This window comes from Enhydra lutris, unplaced genomic scaffold (genome assembly GCF_002288905.1).
Source record: "Enhydra lutris kenyoni isolate GAN:26980312 unplaced genomic scaffold, ASM228890v2 scaffoldscaffold10, whole genome shotgun sequence".
Taxonomy (NCBI): domain Eukaryota; kingdom Metazoa; phylum Chordata; class Mammalia; order Carnivora; family Mustelidae; genus Enhydra; species Enhydra lutris.
Genome location: NW_019154094.1, coordinates 1,684,113 through 1,705,131, shown reverse-complemented (window position 1 = coordinate 1,705,131; position 21,019 = coordinate 1,684,113). Strand labels below are relative to the sequence as shown.

The 21,019-nt window shown below is 47.4% G+C and overlaps 1 protein-coding gene across 1 annotated transcript in view; it reads right to left on the bottom strand.

Annotated features, from left to right (window-relative positions):
• LOC111144270 (NACHT and WD repeat domain containing 1) overlaps positions 1-21,019 on the bottom strand; it is a 52,457-nt gene that overhangs the window by 16,410 nt on the left and 15,028 nt on the right. Inside the window, 7 exon segments of the mRNA XM_022498501.1 lie at positions 1,422-1,630; positions 7,740-7,862; positions 10,901-11,098; positions 15,391-15,549; positions 16,224-16,341; positions 16,949-17,108; positions 17,886-18,089. Coding sequence (XP_022354209.1) covers positions 1,422-1,630; positions 7,740-7,862; positions 10,901-11,098; positions 15,391-15,549; positions 16,224-16,341; positions 16,949-17,108; positions 17,886-18,089 — 1,171 coding nt within the window.

Here is a 21,019-nt window from a genome sequence, read left to right as displayed (position 1 = left end):
TACCACTGCAACATATAATTAATATCAAATTACTATTGAAATCTTTTACATTATTTCCACAATACTAAGGCTTTGAAAGCCAGTGTGTGTTTTCTACTTATGGCACATTTCAAGTGCTCAGTTTCAGTCTTCATAATTGAAGTTTGGTGGTGACCCCCCATATTGGACAGCACAGTTTATAAGCTACCAATATTACTTATGTTAACAACTGCCCATTACTAATAAAATATAATAATTAATAGCTATTAAATATTTGGTGCTTACTCTGCACCAAGCACTCTGCCAGGTATTTTAGTCATTATCTCATCAGGTAGATGAAGAATGGAGGCAGAGAGGTACAGTGATATGATTAAGATCACTCAGATTGCAAAGAAGTCATCTGGGAGTTAGGTACAGATTTTTCCCCATGCCTTTAGTTCCTAAGCTTTCACCCACTGTTCTACTGTGTCTCTATTCATCATACAATCAGATCGTAGGGTTATAATTGACGTAAGGGAACAACATGGCAGAATACAGATTGTTTTCAGGTGTATGTGGAATATTTACCAAGAGAGACCCTAAAATGAGTCTCAATACATCTGAAAAGATTCATCATACAAATGAAGTTAAGTTAGGAAAGAAAAAGGTAAGCTACCTGGGAACCTTTCAAATATCTGGGAACGAACAGCACCCTTCTAACTAGCCTGTCAACCAAAGAGAAAATCAAAAGGGAAATCTGAAAGTATTTTAAACTGATGGTAAATGATAATATGACATAGCAAGTTTTGTGGGATGCAAATAAGGCTGTACTCAGAGGACAATTTATAGCACTAAAACGACCAAATTAAAAAAGATTAGGGATGCCTGGGTGGCTCAGTCAGTTAAGCCTTCTACTCTTGGTTTCTGCTCAGGTCACAATCTCATGGGTCAAGAGAGTGAGCCCTGCATCAGGCTCCCTGGTGAGTGGGGGGGTCTGGTTGAAGATTCTCTCCTCTGCCCTTCCCCACCAATAAATAAATAAGTCTTTAGTTATTTATTATTTTTAGGGAGAAAGAGTTAAAGAGCATGCGGAGAGGGAACAGAGGCTCCACTAAGTCTGGAACCCAATGTGGGGCTTGATCTCATGACTTTGACATCATGACCTGAGCAGAAATCAAGAGGCAGAGGCTTAACCAACTGAGCCACTCAGGTGCCCCAATAAATATATCTTAAAAAAAAAAAAAAGATGAAATGTCTCAACTCTTAGGGTCAGAAAGAACTATCAGAATCACCTAATCCAACTGTGTAGTTTGAAACCCCTTATCGCATCCCATCCAGTGGTTGTGCACCCCTGTTTATGCCCACCCCCCCTCTCAGGGACCCCACCTCCTAGAAACAGCGTATGCTGTCTTGGAATGCTTTAGTAACAGCTTTCCTTTGCAAACAGGACAGGTGTTTGTTACCTTTGAGCCAGATGCCAAATATACAACCTTCTTTGCTTCCTCCACGTGAAGACTCCAGATCTCAGGTTCAGTGGGATCTCTTGAGCCTCTGTCCCAAATGATGAATTTCTCCTGCCCAGAGAGTAAGTCCCACAGACGCAGCGTGTGGTCCTTTGAGGCAGAGAGGGCAAGTGTCCCCTTGGAAAACACTTTCACATACCTCACCTCTCCTGTGGTAGACCAGGGGGTTGGGAGAATATGTTAGCTGAAAACATTTTGACTTTCCAACTCCCAAAATGCCTGTTGGTTTGGAAAAGATGATGGATTCGAACATAACCAAATTACAAATAAGGGAATGTGGCAAAACTCAATTAAGAGTGCAACTGGTTGAGATTAAATCAATTGCCCTGATGTGACTATGTAATAAACAGAGCTCATGGCAATTTAAAAAAGCTCAGCGTCATCCTGGGAGTGTTTAAAATCAACAAACATGTAAAAACAAGGTAATGTTATGGAGAAGATTTTACAATCGTGGAGAGATATTTTCCAAGCAAAACACAAAATTTGGAAGACATAAAGAGGAAAGATTGATCAATTGAATTACATAAAAATGCAGAATTTCAGGAGGATGAAATATAGTTGAAAGTCATATGACAGATCAAGAGAAAATATTTATAATGTATAACAAATGATGGAGACTCTCCTTAATAAACAAAAAGTTCTTACAGATAAGCAGGGAAAATACAAACAACCCACTCAGAAATTGGACAAAGAATATAATGCCGTGCACGTGCTTGAGCCGGGGCGGGGCGGGGCAGGGGGGTAGGGGCAGAGAGAGAGGCAGAGAGTCTCAGGGAGGCTCCACACTCAGCGTGGAGCCCTGTGCAGATCTCAATCCCATGACCCTGAGATCATGGTACCTGAGGTGAAATCAGGAGTCGGACATTTAATGTACTGAGCCACCCAGGCGCTCCTGGCAAAAATTTTACAGATTGATTACTAGACTACTGACAAAGATATTCATATTGTCCTGATGGATGTATAAATTGATGTAAGTTTGTAAAGGGTAATTTGGTAACACTGAAAGTTAAAATGTGTAGTCCCTTGGTTTTGTTAATACACTATAGTTATGTAAGATGTTGCCATTCTGGGAAAGTGGATACATGGTAGGGACTTCTACCTGTAGAGAAGTATAGTGTAGAGAAGAAGGACTTCTCTGCACTATGTTAGCAACTTCTTGTGAGTCTAGAATTATTTAAAAATAAAATGCTCAGAAAAAGAGGGGACAAGGGAAAATGTGCATACAATTTGACTCAGAAATTCCACTTCTAGACATGCGTCTTGCTGAAATAATGGAACAGGTGTGTAAAGATACAGGATATTGGTTGCAGGGTTGTCTTATAAAAATAAAATTGCAAACAACCTATTTATGAAAAGGGAGTTGTTAAATAATATGATGTAGGGGGCGCCTGGGTGGCTCAGTGGTTAAAGCCTCTGCCTTTGGCTCAGGTCATGATCCCAGGGTCCTGGAATTGAGCCCCACATTGGGTGCTCTGCTCAGCAGGAAGCCTACTTCCACCTCTCTTTCTCTCTGCCTGCCTCTCTGCCTACTTGTGATCTCTGCCTGTCAAATAAATAAATAAAAGCTTAAATAATATGGTGTATCCTTATAAAGAATGTTATGCAGCCATTAAAAATAATAAGATAGATCTATATATACACCTAACCGTAATAAATTACAACAGCCAATACTTACTGGGGAGCTTTCTATGTGCCGAGTGTAGCTGTTAGTACTTTACATGTGTTAAACTCCTTTAATATCATAAAGATGTTGAGAGGTACTATTATTATCCCATTGTATAGACATGGAAACAGAGGCACAGCAGCTGAGTACAGCAGCTTACCCAGAACTACATGATTAATAAGTAGTGAAGCCAGGATTCTAGCCCAGAACCAAGCTCTCAGCTGCTACAAGGTAACATTACAATATATTGTGACAAAAGTGAGTTACAGCCCAGTGTATAAAATAGCACCATCTACTTTTGACAAAAACATGAGCTTATAGAGAGATATGTCTGCATAAGCCTAGAAAAAAAATTGCTTATGGCATATCATAAACTGTGAGGACTGATAACTTCCATGGAGTCTGATGGATGGGAGAGACCAAAGGGAATTTTATTTCTTTATGATTCAAATGACAGGAGGAGAGCTGGTAATTTTTATTTGTTGTGATTTGGATATTTTTCAATCCAAAATGTGTATAAATAGTTATGCATTACAAAATATCCCCATACAGGGATGCCTGAGTGGCTCTGTTGGTTAAGCGCCTGCCTTTGGCTCAGGTCATGATCCCAGGGTCCTGGGATCGAGTCCTGCTTCTGGCTCCATGCTCAGCAGCTCTCCCCTCTGCTTGTGCTTGTCTCCTTTGCCAGCTCTTCCCTCTGCTTGTGCTCTCTCTCTCAAATAAATAAATAAAATTTTTAAAAAAATTTTTTTAAAAATAAAATAAATAAAAATAAAAATAAATAAAAATTTTTAAAAATTCCCATACATGGAACACTATGCCACAGTTAAAATGAATTAGAGATATATACATAATGTGGAAAGAGGCAAAATATGTGATGTTAACTAAAACAAAAAAAGGTTATACTAGCAAAAGCTTATATGACTTTATAGAAAACCACATATATTTATATATATCCAAACACCCCCGGGGGAAGGGACTAGAACAACAATATGCTGGTAAATGCCTCACAACGGGCTCTCCAAGGAGTCTGGGGAAAGCCCTGATTTGTGACATTTGCCAATTTCCTTGGTGTAAATATTCCCACCCTTGATTGATTTCAAGCCACTAACATGACGTCATTGAATGCAGGGTTGTAAAGAGAAACCAGTAGCAAGCACCCCATTTCCACTGTAAGAGTACAGTAGCCAAGAGCGTATGTAAGAGTGTGTGGTACAATACTTAGAAAGAGCTGAGTTTTGGGTGCCTGGGTGGCTCAGTTGGTTAAGCAACTGCCTTCGGCTCAGGTCATGATCCTGGAGTCCCAGAATCCAGTCTCGTGTCGGGCTCCCTGCCTGACGGGGAGTCTGCTTCTCCCTCTCCCACTCCCCCCTCTCATGCTTTCTCACTGTCATTCTCTACCAAAATAAATAAATAACATCTTAAAAAAATAAAGTGGGTAGGCTGTAAAAGAGAAATATCCAGGAGAGAGCAAGTTCATGGAGGACGAGAGCCAGAGGATTTGTCTCAAAGTTATCACAGAGGGGAAGAACGTAAGGACCTGGTGTTACAATATTAATGCTTTAAAAAAGAAAAGAAAGAAGGTGCTGAGTTTTGAGGGTTTATTACCTTGTTGAAATAGAATTGATTTAGCTGCAAGCTTCTATAATTGACTGTTTTATGATGGCTGTGTTTGGGGCGCAGCGGTGGCTCAGTTATTTGTTCAGGCCGGCTCTTGGTTTTGGCTCAGGTCATGATCTCAGGGTCGTGGGATCGAGCCCCGTGTTGGGCTCTGCTCTCAGCACAGAGTCAGCTTGCCCCTCTCCTCTCTCTCTCCCCCAGATAAATATATAAAATTTTTTAAAAACATTTACAAAATAATGGTTGTGTTTGACAACTGTCTCACCACATTCCTGAAAATTTCCCCATCAACTCTTGCAAGCCAGGACGAAAGACCTCCAGGTCACTAGCATGTGATGGGAAACTTTGACTTTCCTTAGTATATATGCCTTGAATGCTCTCTGTTTTGCCAATAAACTGATGACTGAGTTTTCCTAATTACAAAGTTTGATGACTTTTTAAAAAATGAATCAAGGTTCATGGGTACATAAACGGATCCTTGTCTTGAACAGACGGTTCACGCACACACAGATACAAATATTGAATAGACCTAGATGAAAATAGCCATCCCAATGATAATAAAATGAATGGAATCTTATTGGATACTCTATCAGGACCCACCTCACTCCCAGCCCTTGAAAGAAAAAAGAAAAAAAAAAGAGTAAATTGAGAACATCTGATGCTGGCAGCTTTGGGGTTGGGGAGGGGGGATAGTCTATTACACACATACAGCCTGTTTGGAAAGCAGTAAGATTCTAGTTCTCAAAACCCTTAGAAATGCTCACATCCTCCAATCCAAGACTCCTACTCACTGGAAATAGTCAACAGAAGGAAAAAAGAGTCGACAAGAATAAAAAGAGATTCGTCGCGGTGTTATCCCCAACAGCAGATAACTAGAAATAGCCTAAAATAGCAAAAATTAAAAAATAAATAAATGGCATAAAATAAATTACCAAAAAATAATGTAATACATTCTGGAACATGATCTGTTGAGCATGAACTATTTTTGCTGCATTTCAACATGATAAATATACCATTTGATGGATCATAGCAGCGTGACTCACCCCAGCCTCAAATTGGAAACCATGTGAAGGTCCTTCAACTGATGCAATCACCTTGATAAACACATTGCTGTCCCTTCCATACAACGGATGGACTCGGCAATGCAGAGGACAGACTACTGCCACATGCAACAGTGAGAGCCAAGCATCACACACATCAGGCGGTGGACCAAAGATCACAGAGTGTGCAATTCCATTTGCACGAACAGTCCGGAAAAGATGAAATGATAGACCCAGGATGCACATCAGTGGTTGCCACGGGGCTGGGGGTGGTGGAGATGTATTTCAGAGTGGGCAGGCGGTGCAAAGAGAACTCCTTGGGGTGGTGGAAAGTTCTATGATTATGGTGATGGTTGTACAACTTGGTAAATCTACCAAAAATGGTTGCATCCTATGCTTAAAACGGGGGGGATGGTATGTCAATTACAACTCAATAAAGTTGTTTTAAAAAGATTCAATGGAAAGAAAAGAATGTTTATGGCAAATGTTGGGAAAAAAATATGAAAGAGTGTACATTTTTGGTTCACAATAATGTAATGTTTTTTTAACACCTTTACTGAGGGGTGCCGTGTGGCTCAGTAAGTTAAGCATCTGCCTTTGGCTCACCTCATGATCCCAGGGTCCTGGGATGGAGCCCCAGATCGGGCTCCCTGCTCAGTGGGGAGTCTGCTTCTCCCTCTGCCTCCCTGCTGTGCGCTCTCTCTCTCTTTCTCAAATAAATAAATAAAATCTTAAAAAATACTTCATTGAGATACAATGCACTAACATAAAATTCACCCATTCCATGGACCATGGTACAATTCATTGGTCTTTGAATGGTTACACCCAGGCAACCACTGTGCCAGTCTAAATTTAGAATATTTTCAAAACCTGGCCTTCCCTCCCCTTTCTCTCCTTATCATGTAAACTATTTGAAGGTATGTAACTCAATAACATAATAATTCACGACAGTGTGCAACCATCACTTCTATCTGATTCTAGAACATTTCCATCACCCCAAAAGGAAACCCCGTCCCCATGAGCAATCACTTCCCATTCCTCCCTCCCCAACTAGCAACTGCTAATCTGTTTTGCGTCTCTCTAGATCTGCCTGTTCTGGACATTTTGTATAAATGAATCATATACATGATGTGGGCTTTTGTGACTGGCTTCTTTCATTTGATACAATGTCTCAAGCTTCGGCCTCATGACTTTCTTGTTGTTCTGGAAACATGCCGACCTCCTCCCCCCTGTCAGGGCCTTTGCACGGGCTGTTTCCCATTCCTCGGATGCTCTTCCTTTTCCTACCCCTCTGCCTTCTGCCTACCTCTTTCTTCGCACCTTTGGAATCTTGGTTGAAATGCCCCCGCTGAAGAAATGCCTTACACCTAACTGTCCTAAGTGGGTCACTTTGGTTACTATTACTGATGACACCCTGTCGTCCTCACTACAATCTGTAACTATATTTTGCCTTCCCAAATACTTGAGTCTGACTTGGGCCAGAATTAAGGTAAGGCGAGTGAGGCACTCATCTCGGGTGCCAAAGTTAAGGAGGTGCCAAATTCCTGAGTTTCCCTTTTGCCTCTGGCTCCCATATGGCTTGGCACAGCACGACGGCTGATCTTGTCTTTAAGACAGCTTGATATTTAATCGCGGTGGATTTTTTGCATTAATTTTGATTTTTTAAAACACTGCATTGAAATATTATTTTTTTTGAAAGAATATTTTATTTATTTATCTGAGAGGGAAAGAGTAGGAGTGGGTGGAGAGGGACAGAGGGAGAGTGAGAGGCAGACTCCCCGCTGAGCATGGAGCTGGAGGTAGGGCTCAATCCCAGGACCCCAAGATCACCACCAGAGCAGAAGTGAGATGCTCAACTGACTGAGCCACCCAGGTGCCCCAAAATCTTATTTATCTCGATGACCAAGTTGACAAAGCCCACTTCCCAAGCCTCACCTGTGTGTCCAGTTAGAATGTGGATGACCTGCTGTTCCTCCATGTCCCACACGGCGACGATGCCATCCTGGGTGCCAATGACCAGCAGCCTCTCCTCCAGGCTCCACGCCATGGCCGTGATGCCTGCAGCCACACAGAGACAACAGTGACCACATCAGCTCCCGGGCTCGGACACGGGGTCCTCTAATGTTGCCTCTGCTGCACAGATGGGGAAACTGAGGCACAGGTTCAGTCCCTTGTCCAGAGCCACACACCTAGAAAGTGGCAGAGCCAGGATTTTGAAGTCAGCACTGTCGGGGGCCAGATTCAGGGCTCAGTTGTAAAATTTACATTGTTCTTAGGGACCAAACAACACTGAGGTCGGAAGTGCCTCGCAAGTTCGGTGGTTCTCACGTAGGGGTGATTCTGCTCCTGGGAAATGTCTGGAGCCTGGGGTCACTGGGCAATGTCTGGAGACATTCTTGATTGTCACAACTGGGAACCAGGTGCTACTGCCATCCCGTGGGTGGAGGCCAGGGGTGCTGCTGACCTCCTCTGCAGTGCATAGGACGCCCCCCCTCCCCCCTGCTGAGGATGACCTAGTCCCAAATGTCAGTAGTGTCTGGTTGAGAAATCCTGCCCTAGTTGGACAAGACTCAGAAATGGAATTATATTGGCTGAGAACGCGGACTCCTGCTTCTGACTTCTCTTTGAGGTCCACATGTATGGAAAAATAAAGGCTGGTACTCCAAAGGAAAAAAAATCTTTGCCAATAATTTGGGCGAACAACAGCCTGGGGTGCTCTGCTGGGTTCTGACTGAAACATTGCTGAGGAGAGAGAGGCGCCCATTTACACGGGAGAAAACACTGGCCCAGACCGTTGGAGACCAGACTTGCTGAATGCCCTCAGGTAATTCCTTCCTCTGCTCTGTGCCTCAGTTTCCCCAGATGTAAAATAGTGAGGGGGAAGTGTGGAAATCAGAGCCGTCCAAGTCTGGGAAGCCCAGATTTTGTTACTGCCTTATTGGGGCAGGGAGTGAGGACATGGTATCTATCTTTCTTTCTTTCTTTCTTTCTTTCTTTCTTTCTTTCTTTCTTTCTCTTTCTCTCTCTCCCTCCCTCCCTACCCTCCGTCCTCCCTCCCTCCCCTTCCACCTCCTTCCCTCCCTCCATTCCCTCCTTCCTTCCTTCCTTTTTTTTCTGGTCATTTACAGTGTGACCTTGAGAACATGAACTCAAACTTCTCATTTACAAAAGGGCCAAACTGAAGCCCAGAGTGGGCAGAAATTCCTCAGCTTCACCACGACTGGGGCTGGTACGAGAGTCACGGTGGGTCCGAAACACAGAACATCTCCCCACCCAAGGGATGGCAAAAACAAAACTTGACCTGACTGTGACTTCCTATGCCTATGCCATGGTAGAGACCACGGATGTCACTGCACCCTCTCAGATTTGTTCCCCGGAGCCACTCTGTCATGTTTCCTTTTGAAACCAAGCCCGCAGCCCAGAGGTATTAGCAGAATCCACACTCCCTGGGACCCTGTAATTCCCAGGCTCCCTTGCAGCCGGAGAAGGCCGAGTTCTTGCCAATGAGACACTCACTCCAGAGATGATAAATTCTGCTTCTAGACCGTGCCCTCAAAGGGAAGGGATCTGCCATCCACCTCCCCTTCCCACTGCCCACTGGCTGGAACGCCATGGTGTGGGTCAGAGCGGGAACAGCCATTCTGAACCAACAAATGGAAGTTTCACATTGAATATGACAGCAAACAAGATTGAAAGAGTCTGGGTCCCTGACACACTGGAGACTAGGAGTTTTACCTCTGCTTATGTCTGGACTGTTACGTGAGAGGGAAATGAACTGCTGTTTTATTATACATCACTGTTATCCTGTCCTTTGTTATAGCATTTGAACCTGTAACCCAATAAGTATACAGTCTTACCCATTAAACTAAATTCGGTCCCAGAACCCTTCTGAACACAGCATTCAAGCAGCTGTCCCTAAATCAATTCTTCCACGCATCATACTTAGTCTCTTAGAACTTCTATTTTGGAAGCACTATGTCTTGGGAATGTAGCTTTCCCTACAAGGCTATGTGGCACAGAAATGGTCTGAGTTGCAATGACTGACATTTGAACCAGAAGTTAATTGTGTATTTGGTGGCCTTATAATTAATGCAAGAGATTATGGGTGGGCAGATGAAGGGATGGACAAGAGGAGGTGGACTGGTGCATGAATGGATAGCTAGATGGCTGGCTGGATAGTTGGGTGAGTGGACGGATGCGTGTGTGATGAGTAAGATGGATGAATCAATTGAGAGATGGGTGGGCGAGTTGATGAATGGCTGGGTGGATAGATGGGTGGAGGGGTGAGTGCTTGGAAGATGTCCAGAAGAGGGAAAGGGAAAGATAAGTGGTGTGGTGAGAGGGGTGGGAAGAAGATGACTGATGAAAATATGGATGACTGATGGGTGGATGGAAGGAAGGAAGGGTGGATGGATGATGGAAGGACAGAAGGACAGGCAGGAGATGGAAGGGAGGGAAGGTAGGAAGGGAAGATGAGTGAATGGATGATGGATGGATGGATGGATGGATGATGGATGGATGGATGGATAGAAGGACAGACAGGAGAAGGAAGGAAGGAAGGAAGGAAAGAAGGATGATGGATGGATGGATGGATGATGTATGGATGGAGGACAGACAGAAGAAGGAAGGAAGGAAAGAAGGAAGGAAAGAAGGGTGAAGGAAGGAGGGAAGGAAGCAAAATAAACAAATGGAGAGAACTAAGTCCTCTTGTCTCTGGTGTTCTGGTGTCCCGGGGGTGGGATCTACGAGTTCTACCAGCCTCTCAGGGGCCAGTCAGGCATCTGTCCCTACCTTTTGGACTTACTAGCCTGAGCCAGTAAACCACAGAAACTGTAAGATGGACACTCTATTCTTAGAGGCAGTCAGCATCCCCCTTGCTCTGGGTTCATTTGCAGTATTTACAATACTAATCTACAGTCCCTAGGGGGCAGAGACAGTTGAGTCAGCATGAGACAGCAAGGGCACGCCCTGATGGAACCCTGGGGGCCTCCCTACTGACAGAGGGGAGCCCAGGGAACAGCCAGAAACACCTGCCCTCTGCCGCCCTCAGGCACCACGGGCCCGGGAAGGACTTTTGCTGTGCTGGGGAGACTCACCCTTGTGGCAGCCTGTGAGGGTTGCCCGGAGGGGTCCCCCCGGGGGCTGGAAGAATCCCCCGAGGGGTATGAGCACAGGGTGGGGGCACACTCGGAACCAGCTCTGGGCCTGTTGGCACAGCTGTCCCACCAGTGCTGGATGTGAGGCGGCGAAGAAATGGAGTCTGGCCAGGAGTTCTGTATATAGGACGCTCCTCTCTGCAACAAAGGGGACTCAGGTTAAAGGGAAGGGCGCTGCTGACCGGTCAAGGTCAAGTCTTCTCCTGACTCCTTCTCTCCTTTCCAAGGACTCTCATCCCTACTTCAAAAGCACCAGGTGGTTCCTAGCCTCTGGGCCTTGGGCCAGGCAGTTCTCTCGGCTAGGAAACTTCCTCCTCCTCCCCTTCCCCTTTCTCAAGCTAAATATCTCATTTTTTAGCTCAAGGGTTACTTCTTTAAAGAGCATTCTTCATCCTAGCGCTCTAATCCACCCGCTCAGCTCCCCCCGAGCTCATTAGAGCTAAAACTGACATTTCTTTGTTTATTCCCTCCCTATCCTAGATCTTGAGTTTCCCCCGAGAACAGGGATGATATCTGTCTTGTTCATTGTGTTCTTAGTACCTAGAACATCACAGACTCCCAGTAAATTGTAGAGGCCACTTTTCAGCAATGGGCTTAAACAATGGAATGCAGAGCAAGGCAAAAGGGCCCACAGCGACTGTGGAGCTGAAGACAGGCCCATCAGGGGAGCCTCCTCAAAATATCCAGAAGCCCTAGCTGACGGGCCAGCAGCTGACAAGGAGGCAGAGGTACAAAAAAAGGAAAATCTCCATACTTTCCCTGTACCTCCTGACCTTCCCCCTGTAAATCAGCCCCTCCCACTGCCTTGGGGCAGACAGCCTCCCCTGTGGGGTGCTGCCCACAGCTCCCTTGGGGTGTATTCAATAAACATCCATCTCCTTTGTTCTGGAAACTTCTATCTCCTTTGTCCTGCCTTTTCTGAATTATTTCACTGCTGGACCCTGAGCCGCCAGCTTCCAGGGGATCATTATCGCCCCACTCTCCATCTCAAATTTCTTTACTTAATCCCATCATTTGCCTTATAAGAGGAGAGTCACAGGTTCCAGGGATTAGGAAGTGAATATATCTTCGGAGGGAGGCAGTGTTTTCTGCCTCCCACAACAGGGGTATCATCATTATGCCAAGATCATAAAGGGGGAAATTGAGGCTCAGAGAGGTTAAACAAGTTGTACAAGGTCACACAGCCAGTAAGAGGCAGGAACCTAACCGATAAAGTTTTATTCCAACCTCAAATGGACCAGGGACGTGGAAAGCAGGCAGTTCATTTGCCCCTGTTCTAACTGTGGGGTTTGGGGCAATGGTGATGATGCCCTGTGCCTTGGTTTGCTGGTGGATGATGTGAGGCAAGGTCAGAACCAGGGGTGAGTGCCCCAATCACCATAGCTGCAAAATTTAAGGGGGCACCACCAAACTCAACCATCCATCCAGATAAACACTATTTTAATGGCAATATTTTAACAAATCAAAATTAATGCTCCCCAACCCATGATGAACAAAAATACCAGCCTTTAAAACAAAAATAGGGTCAAAAATAGCACCACACTGAATCATCCTGGAGCCTGAGGCAATAGGAGAAATCGGGTGGGCTTTGAGGAGCAGGCTCAAGGTCCTGGAATGTACTAGAACTCAAGGTTGGCCAACTGCGCCCTCTGGTGGTGACATTCATTCCTACACCTCATTATGGGCAAGCCACAGGTTGTCAATCAAGGATGGTTGAAAAGAACATGCTGTGCTGTGGGCTTTTAAATCTTCCCTCAAACTGGGCAGTTGTTCCCAAGGCTATTTTCCTGGTAAATCACTCCCTGTGAGGTTTACAACCAGTGAGCATGAATACACAAGAAAGGCCACATTGACGGGCACCAGCATCTTCCCTGGGATGTCCTTTAGTTCAATCCCATATTTCGCAGATGATGGAAGCTGAGACTCCATGCAGAAGTGACTCATCCAACAACAACAACAAAAACAAAAAAACAAACAACAACAATAAAAGAAATGGCTCGTCCACAGCTGTTCAGATCAACAATAGTGATGTTATCATGTGACAGATAGTAATAGGAGGCTGAGATGGCAGTGTGGGGACAGGCTCTGCAAGAACTGACTTGTAGACCTTTCCTCGCAGCTCTAGGTAGAAAGGTTGACCAGCATCCCCATTTTGCAGATGGAAAGACTGAGGGCAGCGAGGTCGGGAATGGGGTCGGAGAGCAAGGGACTTGCAAGGTGACACCACCAGCAAGTAGCAAAGCCCAGATTTGAATCAACCCAGTGGGGCTCAAATCTGAGTTCTTGGCCAGGACCGGTCTGTGTGGTAGGGCTGGCAATTTGGCAGGGAGCAAGTGGATGATAATGTCCCCATCCTCACAGAGCTCAGAGTCCAGTGGGGCCCTCAGGTGATACAAAAGACAACGGGCAGAAGTAGCAATTGAGAGCTAAGACAGACGGGAAAATGGTGCGTTGCTGGAGAACACAGGGACTGGGGAACCAGAGGGGGTTCTTGGTTCATTGGTGGCTAGATAGGCTTCTCCTAGGAGGAGCGTTTGGTTAAGCTTCAAGGGAGACCCAGAAGGGATATAGGGATTTAAACACCTTCGTAAAACTCCTTATAAAACCCTCAAATGAAAACCAGGTGGGAATTGTACAATAAAAACCACTCTGGGGGGACCTGGGTGGCTCAGTCGATTACGTGGCTACCGTTGCTCAGGTCCTGGGATAGATCTCTGGGTCCTGAGATAGAGCCCTGCGTTGGCCTCCCTGCTAAGTGGGAAGTCCGCTTCTCCCTCTCCCTGTGCCCTCCCACCCCCAGCTTGTGCTCTCTCCCACTCTTGCTCTCAAATTAATAAATAAAATCATAAAAAAAAGGTATCCTGGCCACCTCATACTCATTAGGATGACTATTATTATTATTATTATTTTAATTAGAAAATCAGGACACCGGGATGGCTCAGCATCTGACTCTTGGTTTCAAGGTTTCTCAGGTTTGTGATCTCACGGTCGTGAGACCAAGCTCTGCATAGGGCTCCATAGTCAGCGTGGGGGTCTATGAAATTCTTTCTCCCCCTCTGCTCCTCCTCCTGCTCTCTCTCTCTCAGATAAATTTTTAAAAGTCTAAGAAAAAAAAAAAGAGAAAATTAAAAGTATTGGTGAGGATGTAGAGAAATTGGAACCCTTGGGCTCTGCTGGTGGGAATATGAAATGGGGCAGCCACCGTAGAAAATGGTAGGGTGATTCCTCGGAAAAAAAGAATAAATAAATAAACATAGAATTAGCATTTGATCCAGCAATTGCATTTCTGGGCGTATATGCCAAAGAATTGAAAGCAAAATCTTGAAAAGATATTTGTATACCCATGTTCACAGCGGCGATATTCCCAATGGGCAGAAGGTAGAAACAGCCCAAGTGTCCATCAAGGGATGAACAGATACACAAAAAATGTGGTCCATCCATATAACGCAATGCTATTCAGCTTCACAAATAAAGGAAATACAACAAGGATGTACCTTGAGGACATCATGGTGAGTGAAAGAAGCCAGTCCCAGAAGGACAGACATTGTGGGTCCCCTGATATGAGGTCCCTATGGAGGTCGGATTCATAGAGACATAAAATTGGAATGGCAGGCACCAGGGACTGGGGGTGGGGAGTTGGTGTTTCATGGGGACAGAGTCTCCATGGTTTGGGAAGATGGAAGAGCTCTGGGCTGGGGGGAGAGGGGGGGAGATGGTGGTGATGTTTGCACAACATGGGGCATGTGCTTAATACCACTGAGCTCTACACTTAAAAATGGTTACATTGCTAAATGTGACATTCTGTGTATTTTACTACAATTAAAAGATGAAGATAAAGACAGACCAACAAAACACGGTCCTGGGCAAAGCATCAGAGATTCTTCAAGTTCTAGGGCAGAAGGTGGGCCAAGCCCAGCCTGATGGCTGGCCCCTAGAGCTAAGGATGGTTTTTATAGATCAATATTTGCAATGGGCGGAATGGCAGGAAACACCGACTTTGAACCCCCGTGAAGCAAAATGTTCTCTTCTGGAGCAAATCTGCCCCCTTCCTTCTCTTGAGTGGACTCATGTTACAAAAAATCCTGTTCAATTATTATGATTGTATTTTGAATATTATCAACTTAAAAAAGTCATGGGAACGTGTTTTCTCTCTTGTTCTATTAAGTACTGACATAATTTCCTCGATTTTTGCCTGAGATTTTTCCTATCTGGGCCTTTCTAGAAAAAGGTGCCATGCCAGGGAGGGGGATGGACACACTTTGGTAGTGCTCATTCCAAAGCTCTCCCAGGTTCATTTAAAAAATCTAGACACCCCGCATGTGTAGAGATCAAAAATGTGCAGGTTAATGAAAATCCAGCTGGGGGCTCAGTGAGAAGAATGGACTTCTAGAAGTCAGTGCAGCCCACCCCCTCCGGCCAAGCCAACTCACCCATGCCTCGGAGCTCCACAGCTGGGCGGCACAGCTGGAGAGCGTCCCGGACCAGGCTGACCTCAGGACAGTCCAGGTGAGGGCCATACAGGTCGAAGTCCTCCAACAGGCCCTCAATGCCCCCAGAGATGCCCCGGCAGGAAATCCAGTTCATGTTGCCTGTTTTGGGGAAAGGGGGCATTGTGGGGACACATGCCTCCCTCTGGTTCACACTGAGAGGCGGGTTCTCACCTGTCCATTTCTCAGGGGATTCTCAGGCTCTGCACTGCTGACGTTATCAGCACCCCTGCCCTCCACCCATCCAATGCCTGTAGCGCCTACTCAGGCATGATAAGCAACAACAGGAGCATTGCCAAGAGTCCCCCGGGTGCGGAATCACCCTGAGTTGAGAATCTCAGGGAGAGGCAGATGGATAGCTAGACAGAGAAATGGAAAGATGGAGGGACAGATGGATGGGTACATAGGTAATGATAGATGGATAGATATAAATATAGATATGATATGATGATAGATATGATGATAGATATGATAGACAGACAGACAGGGTCTCATTCTAAGACCACATTTCTCACCTCTGTACTATCAACTAGCACTAGATGCCAAAAAGCACCCCTGCTTCTCCAGCTGTGACAACCAAAATGTCCCCAGACATCGCCAAGTGTCCCCTGCTGTTGGGAGTGGGGCACAGAATGACCCCTGGAGAGAACCACTATCTTAGGAGGGGCCAAGAATTCTGACTTTTTCCCTTTACCCTTTCCCAGGCTCCTGGAGAGGGGAGCACAGCGGAGGGCTGGGACCCACTCGCTGTTGTCTGCAATGGGTAGGAGCCTTACCCAGAATCTCCTGTTTCAGCTCTTCAATGCGGCCTGAGTGGACCAGGTGATGGGGCAACTCCTTCAGCTTCCGCAGATTTGCCACCGTGTCTGAGAACCACAGGGGCTGAGGGGCTACCTGCAGGGGAGGAGGGGGCTGGCAGCCAGGCCGCAGTGGTGCAAGCTCACTCATGCACTCCCGAGACATAGGCCAAGCTGGCACATGCAGGGAACACTGGAGGGGATGGGGACACAATTCCAGACAGAAATGACTCACGCCCACCCCTGGCAGGGCCAGGGAAGAAGGAAGATCTTGGGACTCAGGGAATCCGAGGGGCATTGGAGCTGGGTCTCAGAGTTTAAATGGGAGTCTGTCTGAGGAACCAAGTTGGAAAACAATGGTATTCCTGGGCAAGGGAATGGCATGTGCAAAGGTCCAGGGGTGGGAGATGCCAGGAGTTCAGGGAAGTTCTGTATGCTCCTGAATGTTGTGATTCTTCCCTACTCTGGAATACTGGGGGTGGGGGGCACAGTCCTCATCAGCTGCTCCCCATCCACCCCCATTATGCGCAGATGCTGAGGGGACATCCTGCTTTCTGGGGGAAGGAAAGGGAAGAAGGTCAGGAGCATTCTGGGTGGAAAAGAAGGAAAGAGCCAGGTAATCCTTGCCAGGCAGCCTTGGTCTTGCCTGCATAGCAAGGTGGGGCCTGCAGGTAAAGAGCAGAGGTCCCAGACAGACACCTCACCTTACGGTCCAGGTTCAAGGGCTTCCCCACCAGCGGCAGAGTGATGAGTTTCTTGGTGCCCAGGCTCCAGGCTCCTGAGAAGAAGTCAGCCAAGACTCCGTGCCTCTTGGCTCTCTCCAGCCTGGACAGGTAGCGCTCTTGGACCACCGCGGCCAGCTGCCTGCAGAGAGGGGACATGGGCTCATGGGCCTGGGGGACGAGGTGAGCTCAGAGGGGGGCACCAGCCTTCCAGGAAGCTGTTCCCAAATGGAGGTCTCTCCTAAGCCCCCTGACGGGTGTTCTTTGGTGCTGGTGACCACCTTTCCTACTTGTTATCTAATATTCATCTATAAATTGGCCTTTCTTTCTTCCCTTTAAATATATTTGGGTTAAAAAGGAACATTTAGGTTCTTCAATAAGTCAAACTTAAAATAAGGTAGTATAAGACCCAACAACTTTACTCCTGGGTGTAGACCCCCAAAAATTAAAAAACAAAAAACAAAACAGGTGTTCAAATGAAAATTTGTGCTCACGTGTTCATGCAGCACTGATCACAAGCCCAAGGAACAACCCAAGTGTCCGTCAACGGATAAACAAATGTAATGAGGCCCATCTGTGCACTGGGATATTACTCAGCCGTGGAAAGGAACGAAGCCCTGGTTCACGCTAGAACAGGGATGAACCCTGGAAGCTTTATGCTGAGGAAAGCAGCTAGATGCTAAGGGCCACATGCTGTGTGGTTCCATCTATATGAAACGTCTAAAACAAGCAAATCCACGAAGACAGAGAGCGGATTCATGGGTGCCAGACAGGGGCTGTGGGCAGAGAGGTGGGGGGACGGGGAGTGACTACTGATGATGAACAGGGATAAAAGAAGGATCTGGAAAAAGGAGGAGTCCCGACGAGTGAGCCCTCACTCCCAGAAGCCTAGAGGGCCCTTCCACCATGTCGGACCCACCTGTGGGCAATGGCCAGGAGCGTGAAGCCATCCACGGGCCGTCGGGCCAAGCAGTGACCCAAGTCCCGGCGGAGCCTCACCCACATCAAGGGTGGGAAGCGCAACAGCTCCTTGCTGGGCGGGGTCCAGTCCTGGTACACCGCCTGCAGGACCTCGTCATCCAGGGACAGGACATCCTTCAGCTCTGCCTCTGAGAGCCCATGCCTGTGGGGAGGAGGGATGGGCACTGGGACACACTGCGTCTCCTGAGGTCGGAGGGCGCAGACACCCAGGGACGGGGAGATGTGGCCAGCTGCACAGCATCCTGCCTGTCACCAAAGGGTCCGCCCTGAGGGTCGGCATTCAGACCCAGTTACAACCATGCCCATCGAGTACGCCCTTCCTGCTCTTTCCTTCCATGCACACACCTGCAGAGGGGTAAATCAGCTTCTCCCCAGCCTCACCTGAGTCAGGCAGCTCAGGGAGGGAGACAGGAAGTAACTTAGAAAAATAATGCAGATGCCAACTGTGCCCACCCCAGCCTCACCCGTGTTTCCAGGCCCCAGAAAGGACAGAGCGAGAGAAGGGAAGCAGCCCTAAAGGGGAGGGGCGATGACGTTTCTGTGCTGGATCGCAAGGGACTTCCTAAAACCTAAGAGCATCAGACTGGAAACATTGGATTTGCCTGCACCTTTCATCCAGATGGACCGCAATCAGAGCGCCCTTCGGAGCAGGGGAGGGAGGGAGGCTGGCTTCTGTGGGCAACCTGCGTATGGTGTTCAACTCTGACGTGGGCGGGAATCTTCATTTTGACCGGAAGACCCGCCACCTACATTTAGAACATCTGCTCTCACTGCTTTCTAGTGTATAACGCGGTGGGTGCCCCCCAGGGGCTCTTCTGTGACATCAGTCATCTTGGACGATCCCAGCTATAATATCACGGTTTTCTCCAAACTGGAATTCCTGGGAGCCACCTGCCAGCACCCCTGTGTGGTCCTGTGCCTCCTCAGAAACCCCTCCTTCAGGATAGAATTCTTTCCTGCTCTTCGACACACCCTCAGCACAAATCAAGTTTGGGTCCCCTCCTTTCCCGCTCAGGTTCAGTGACTAGTCCGTCCCACCGGCTGCAGATGGAACACTCTGGCAGGCTTGCGGAAGGAAGCCCAGGAAGCTGAAGTCCCATAATTCCCCGGCATCGGGGCTCTGTACAGGGCCCTCTGGGGAGGAGCCAGGCCAGTCCATTCATTCTCAGAGAAGCAGATGCCGGGTCTCGGGAGGTCAATGGCTCATCAGACCTTTGGCAGGTTTGTTTAGACATTATTCATGGAGTGGCGTCTCCGTGCAAGTCACCGTGCTGACTCCTGAGGGACAGAGAGCTAGACCCCTGTGAAGCTTATCTTCTCATCCACAGAGCCAAGTAGGAAATAACAGAAGAAGAGCACGAAGAAGCCAGGTGACACCAATGATGAGGAAGAAGATAAACCGCGTCCCACGGAAAAGAGCTACAAGGTTGTGGGGAGGGAGCTGGAGAGAGATGGTTCTTGGAAGATGTGAGTCCCTCCAAGAAGGTGTCACCGCTGCTGGGACTGGGTGGGAGGGAAGGGACCAGCATGAGATCTGGGGCCGGGGAGCTCCAAGCACGGGGTTGAAGGCAGCTAGGTCCAGTCGGGCTTGGTAAGGAGGCTGGATACTTTTCTCAGAGCGATGGAAGTCACTGGAAGGCTTAATCAGGTCAGGAACCGAGTCAGATTTATGATTTTAAAATCTCACTCCAGACAGGTATTCAAACCACAGCTTGTACACATATGTTCAGAGCAACATAATTCACAATAGCCAAAAGGTGGCAACAGTCCAAACGTCCATGAACAGATGCGCGGATAAACCAAACGCTCTGCTATGGACTGAGTATGTGTCTCCCCCAAATCCACAGGCTGAAGTCCTGATCCCTAAGGTGATGGTGTCAGGAGGTGGGGCCTCTGGGAGGTGGTTAGGTCATCAAAGTGGAACTTCATGGGTGGGCTTAGTACCCCGGGGAGCATCCTTATCCCTTCTGTCATGTGAGGACACAGCAAAGATGCCCATTTATGAACAGGGGAGCGAGCTCTCACCAGACACTCTATTTGCCGGCACCTTGACCTTGGACTCCCTAGCCTTCCAGAGAGATAAATTGTGTATAAGCCCCCCTCCCCCTGCCGCCCCACTCTATGGTGCTTTTGTTACAGCAGCTCAAATGGACTAAGGCAGGGGTGTATCCATACAATGGAATGTTCTTTGGCCGCAGAAAGAAACAAAGTCGGGACACAGTGCAACACAGATCAGCCTGGCAAACAGTAGCTAAGTGAAAGAGATCTGTCATAAGATACCGCACAGTGTATGATAAACTTGAAACGTTTAGAGCAGGATCCAAAAAGCCACAAAGTAGGTTAATGGTTGCCAGGTGCTGGATAGAGAAGCAGGGGACAGCGCAAGGTGCACTCCTCCCCTCAGCCTCCTGTACCACTGACATTTGGGGTCGGATCACCCTTGGCAATGGGGATCGTTCTGTGCATTGTAGGGCTTTTAGTAGCATCCCTGGTCTCCGCTCACTAGATGCCAGCAGCATCACCCCCAAGCTGCAACAACTGAAAATGTCCCCGGACCTGGCCAAGCGACCCCTGGGCGCAGACCCTCCCCAGGCAAGAACCACTGGCCTAGAAGGACTCAGACTTGCCCCGAGAGCTGGGGCACCATCCCAGTGCACAGACTGCGTGGGGAAGCATGATGTCTTTCCTGGAACCTGAGGTACCTCACCACCCCTGCATGGTCCCTCCCTAAACCACCTGCCACGCCAGTCCCTGGGACGGCTGGTCCGACACCCTGCAAGGCCCTCGGCTTTACTTATTGGACCAGACGTGGGACCGAGGAGGTCGATTATTTGTGTCTCTCCAGATTTTGGAATCAGGATTCAAGAAGGAGCCAGTAGGATGGTGCCAGGTCTCTGAAATGGGAGTTAATGATGCCAGTTGAAGCTCGAGGCAAGTAGAACAAAGGAAGAGTCCAGAACCGAAGCCAATGGGCAGAGAGGACCCAGAGGGCCAGAGGATGAGAAACTGTCCTGATTCTCATGGCTTTCTGGTTCCCATGACAACCCACCTCCTCCATGTGGATTGCATCAG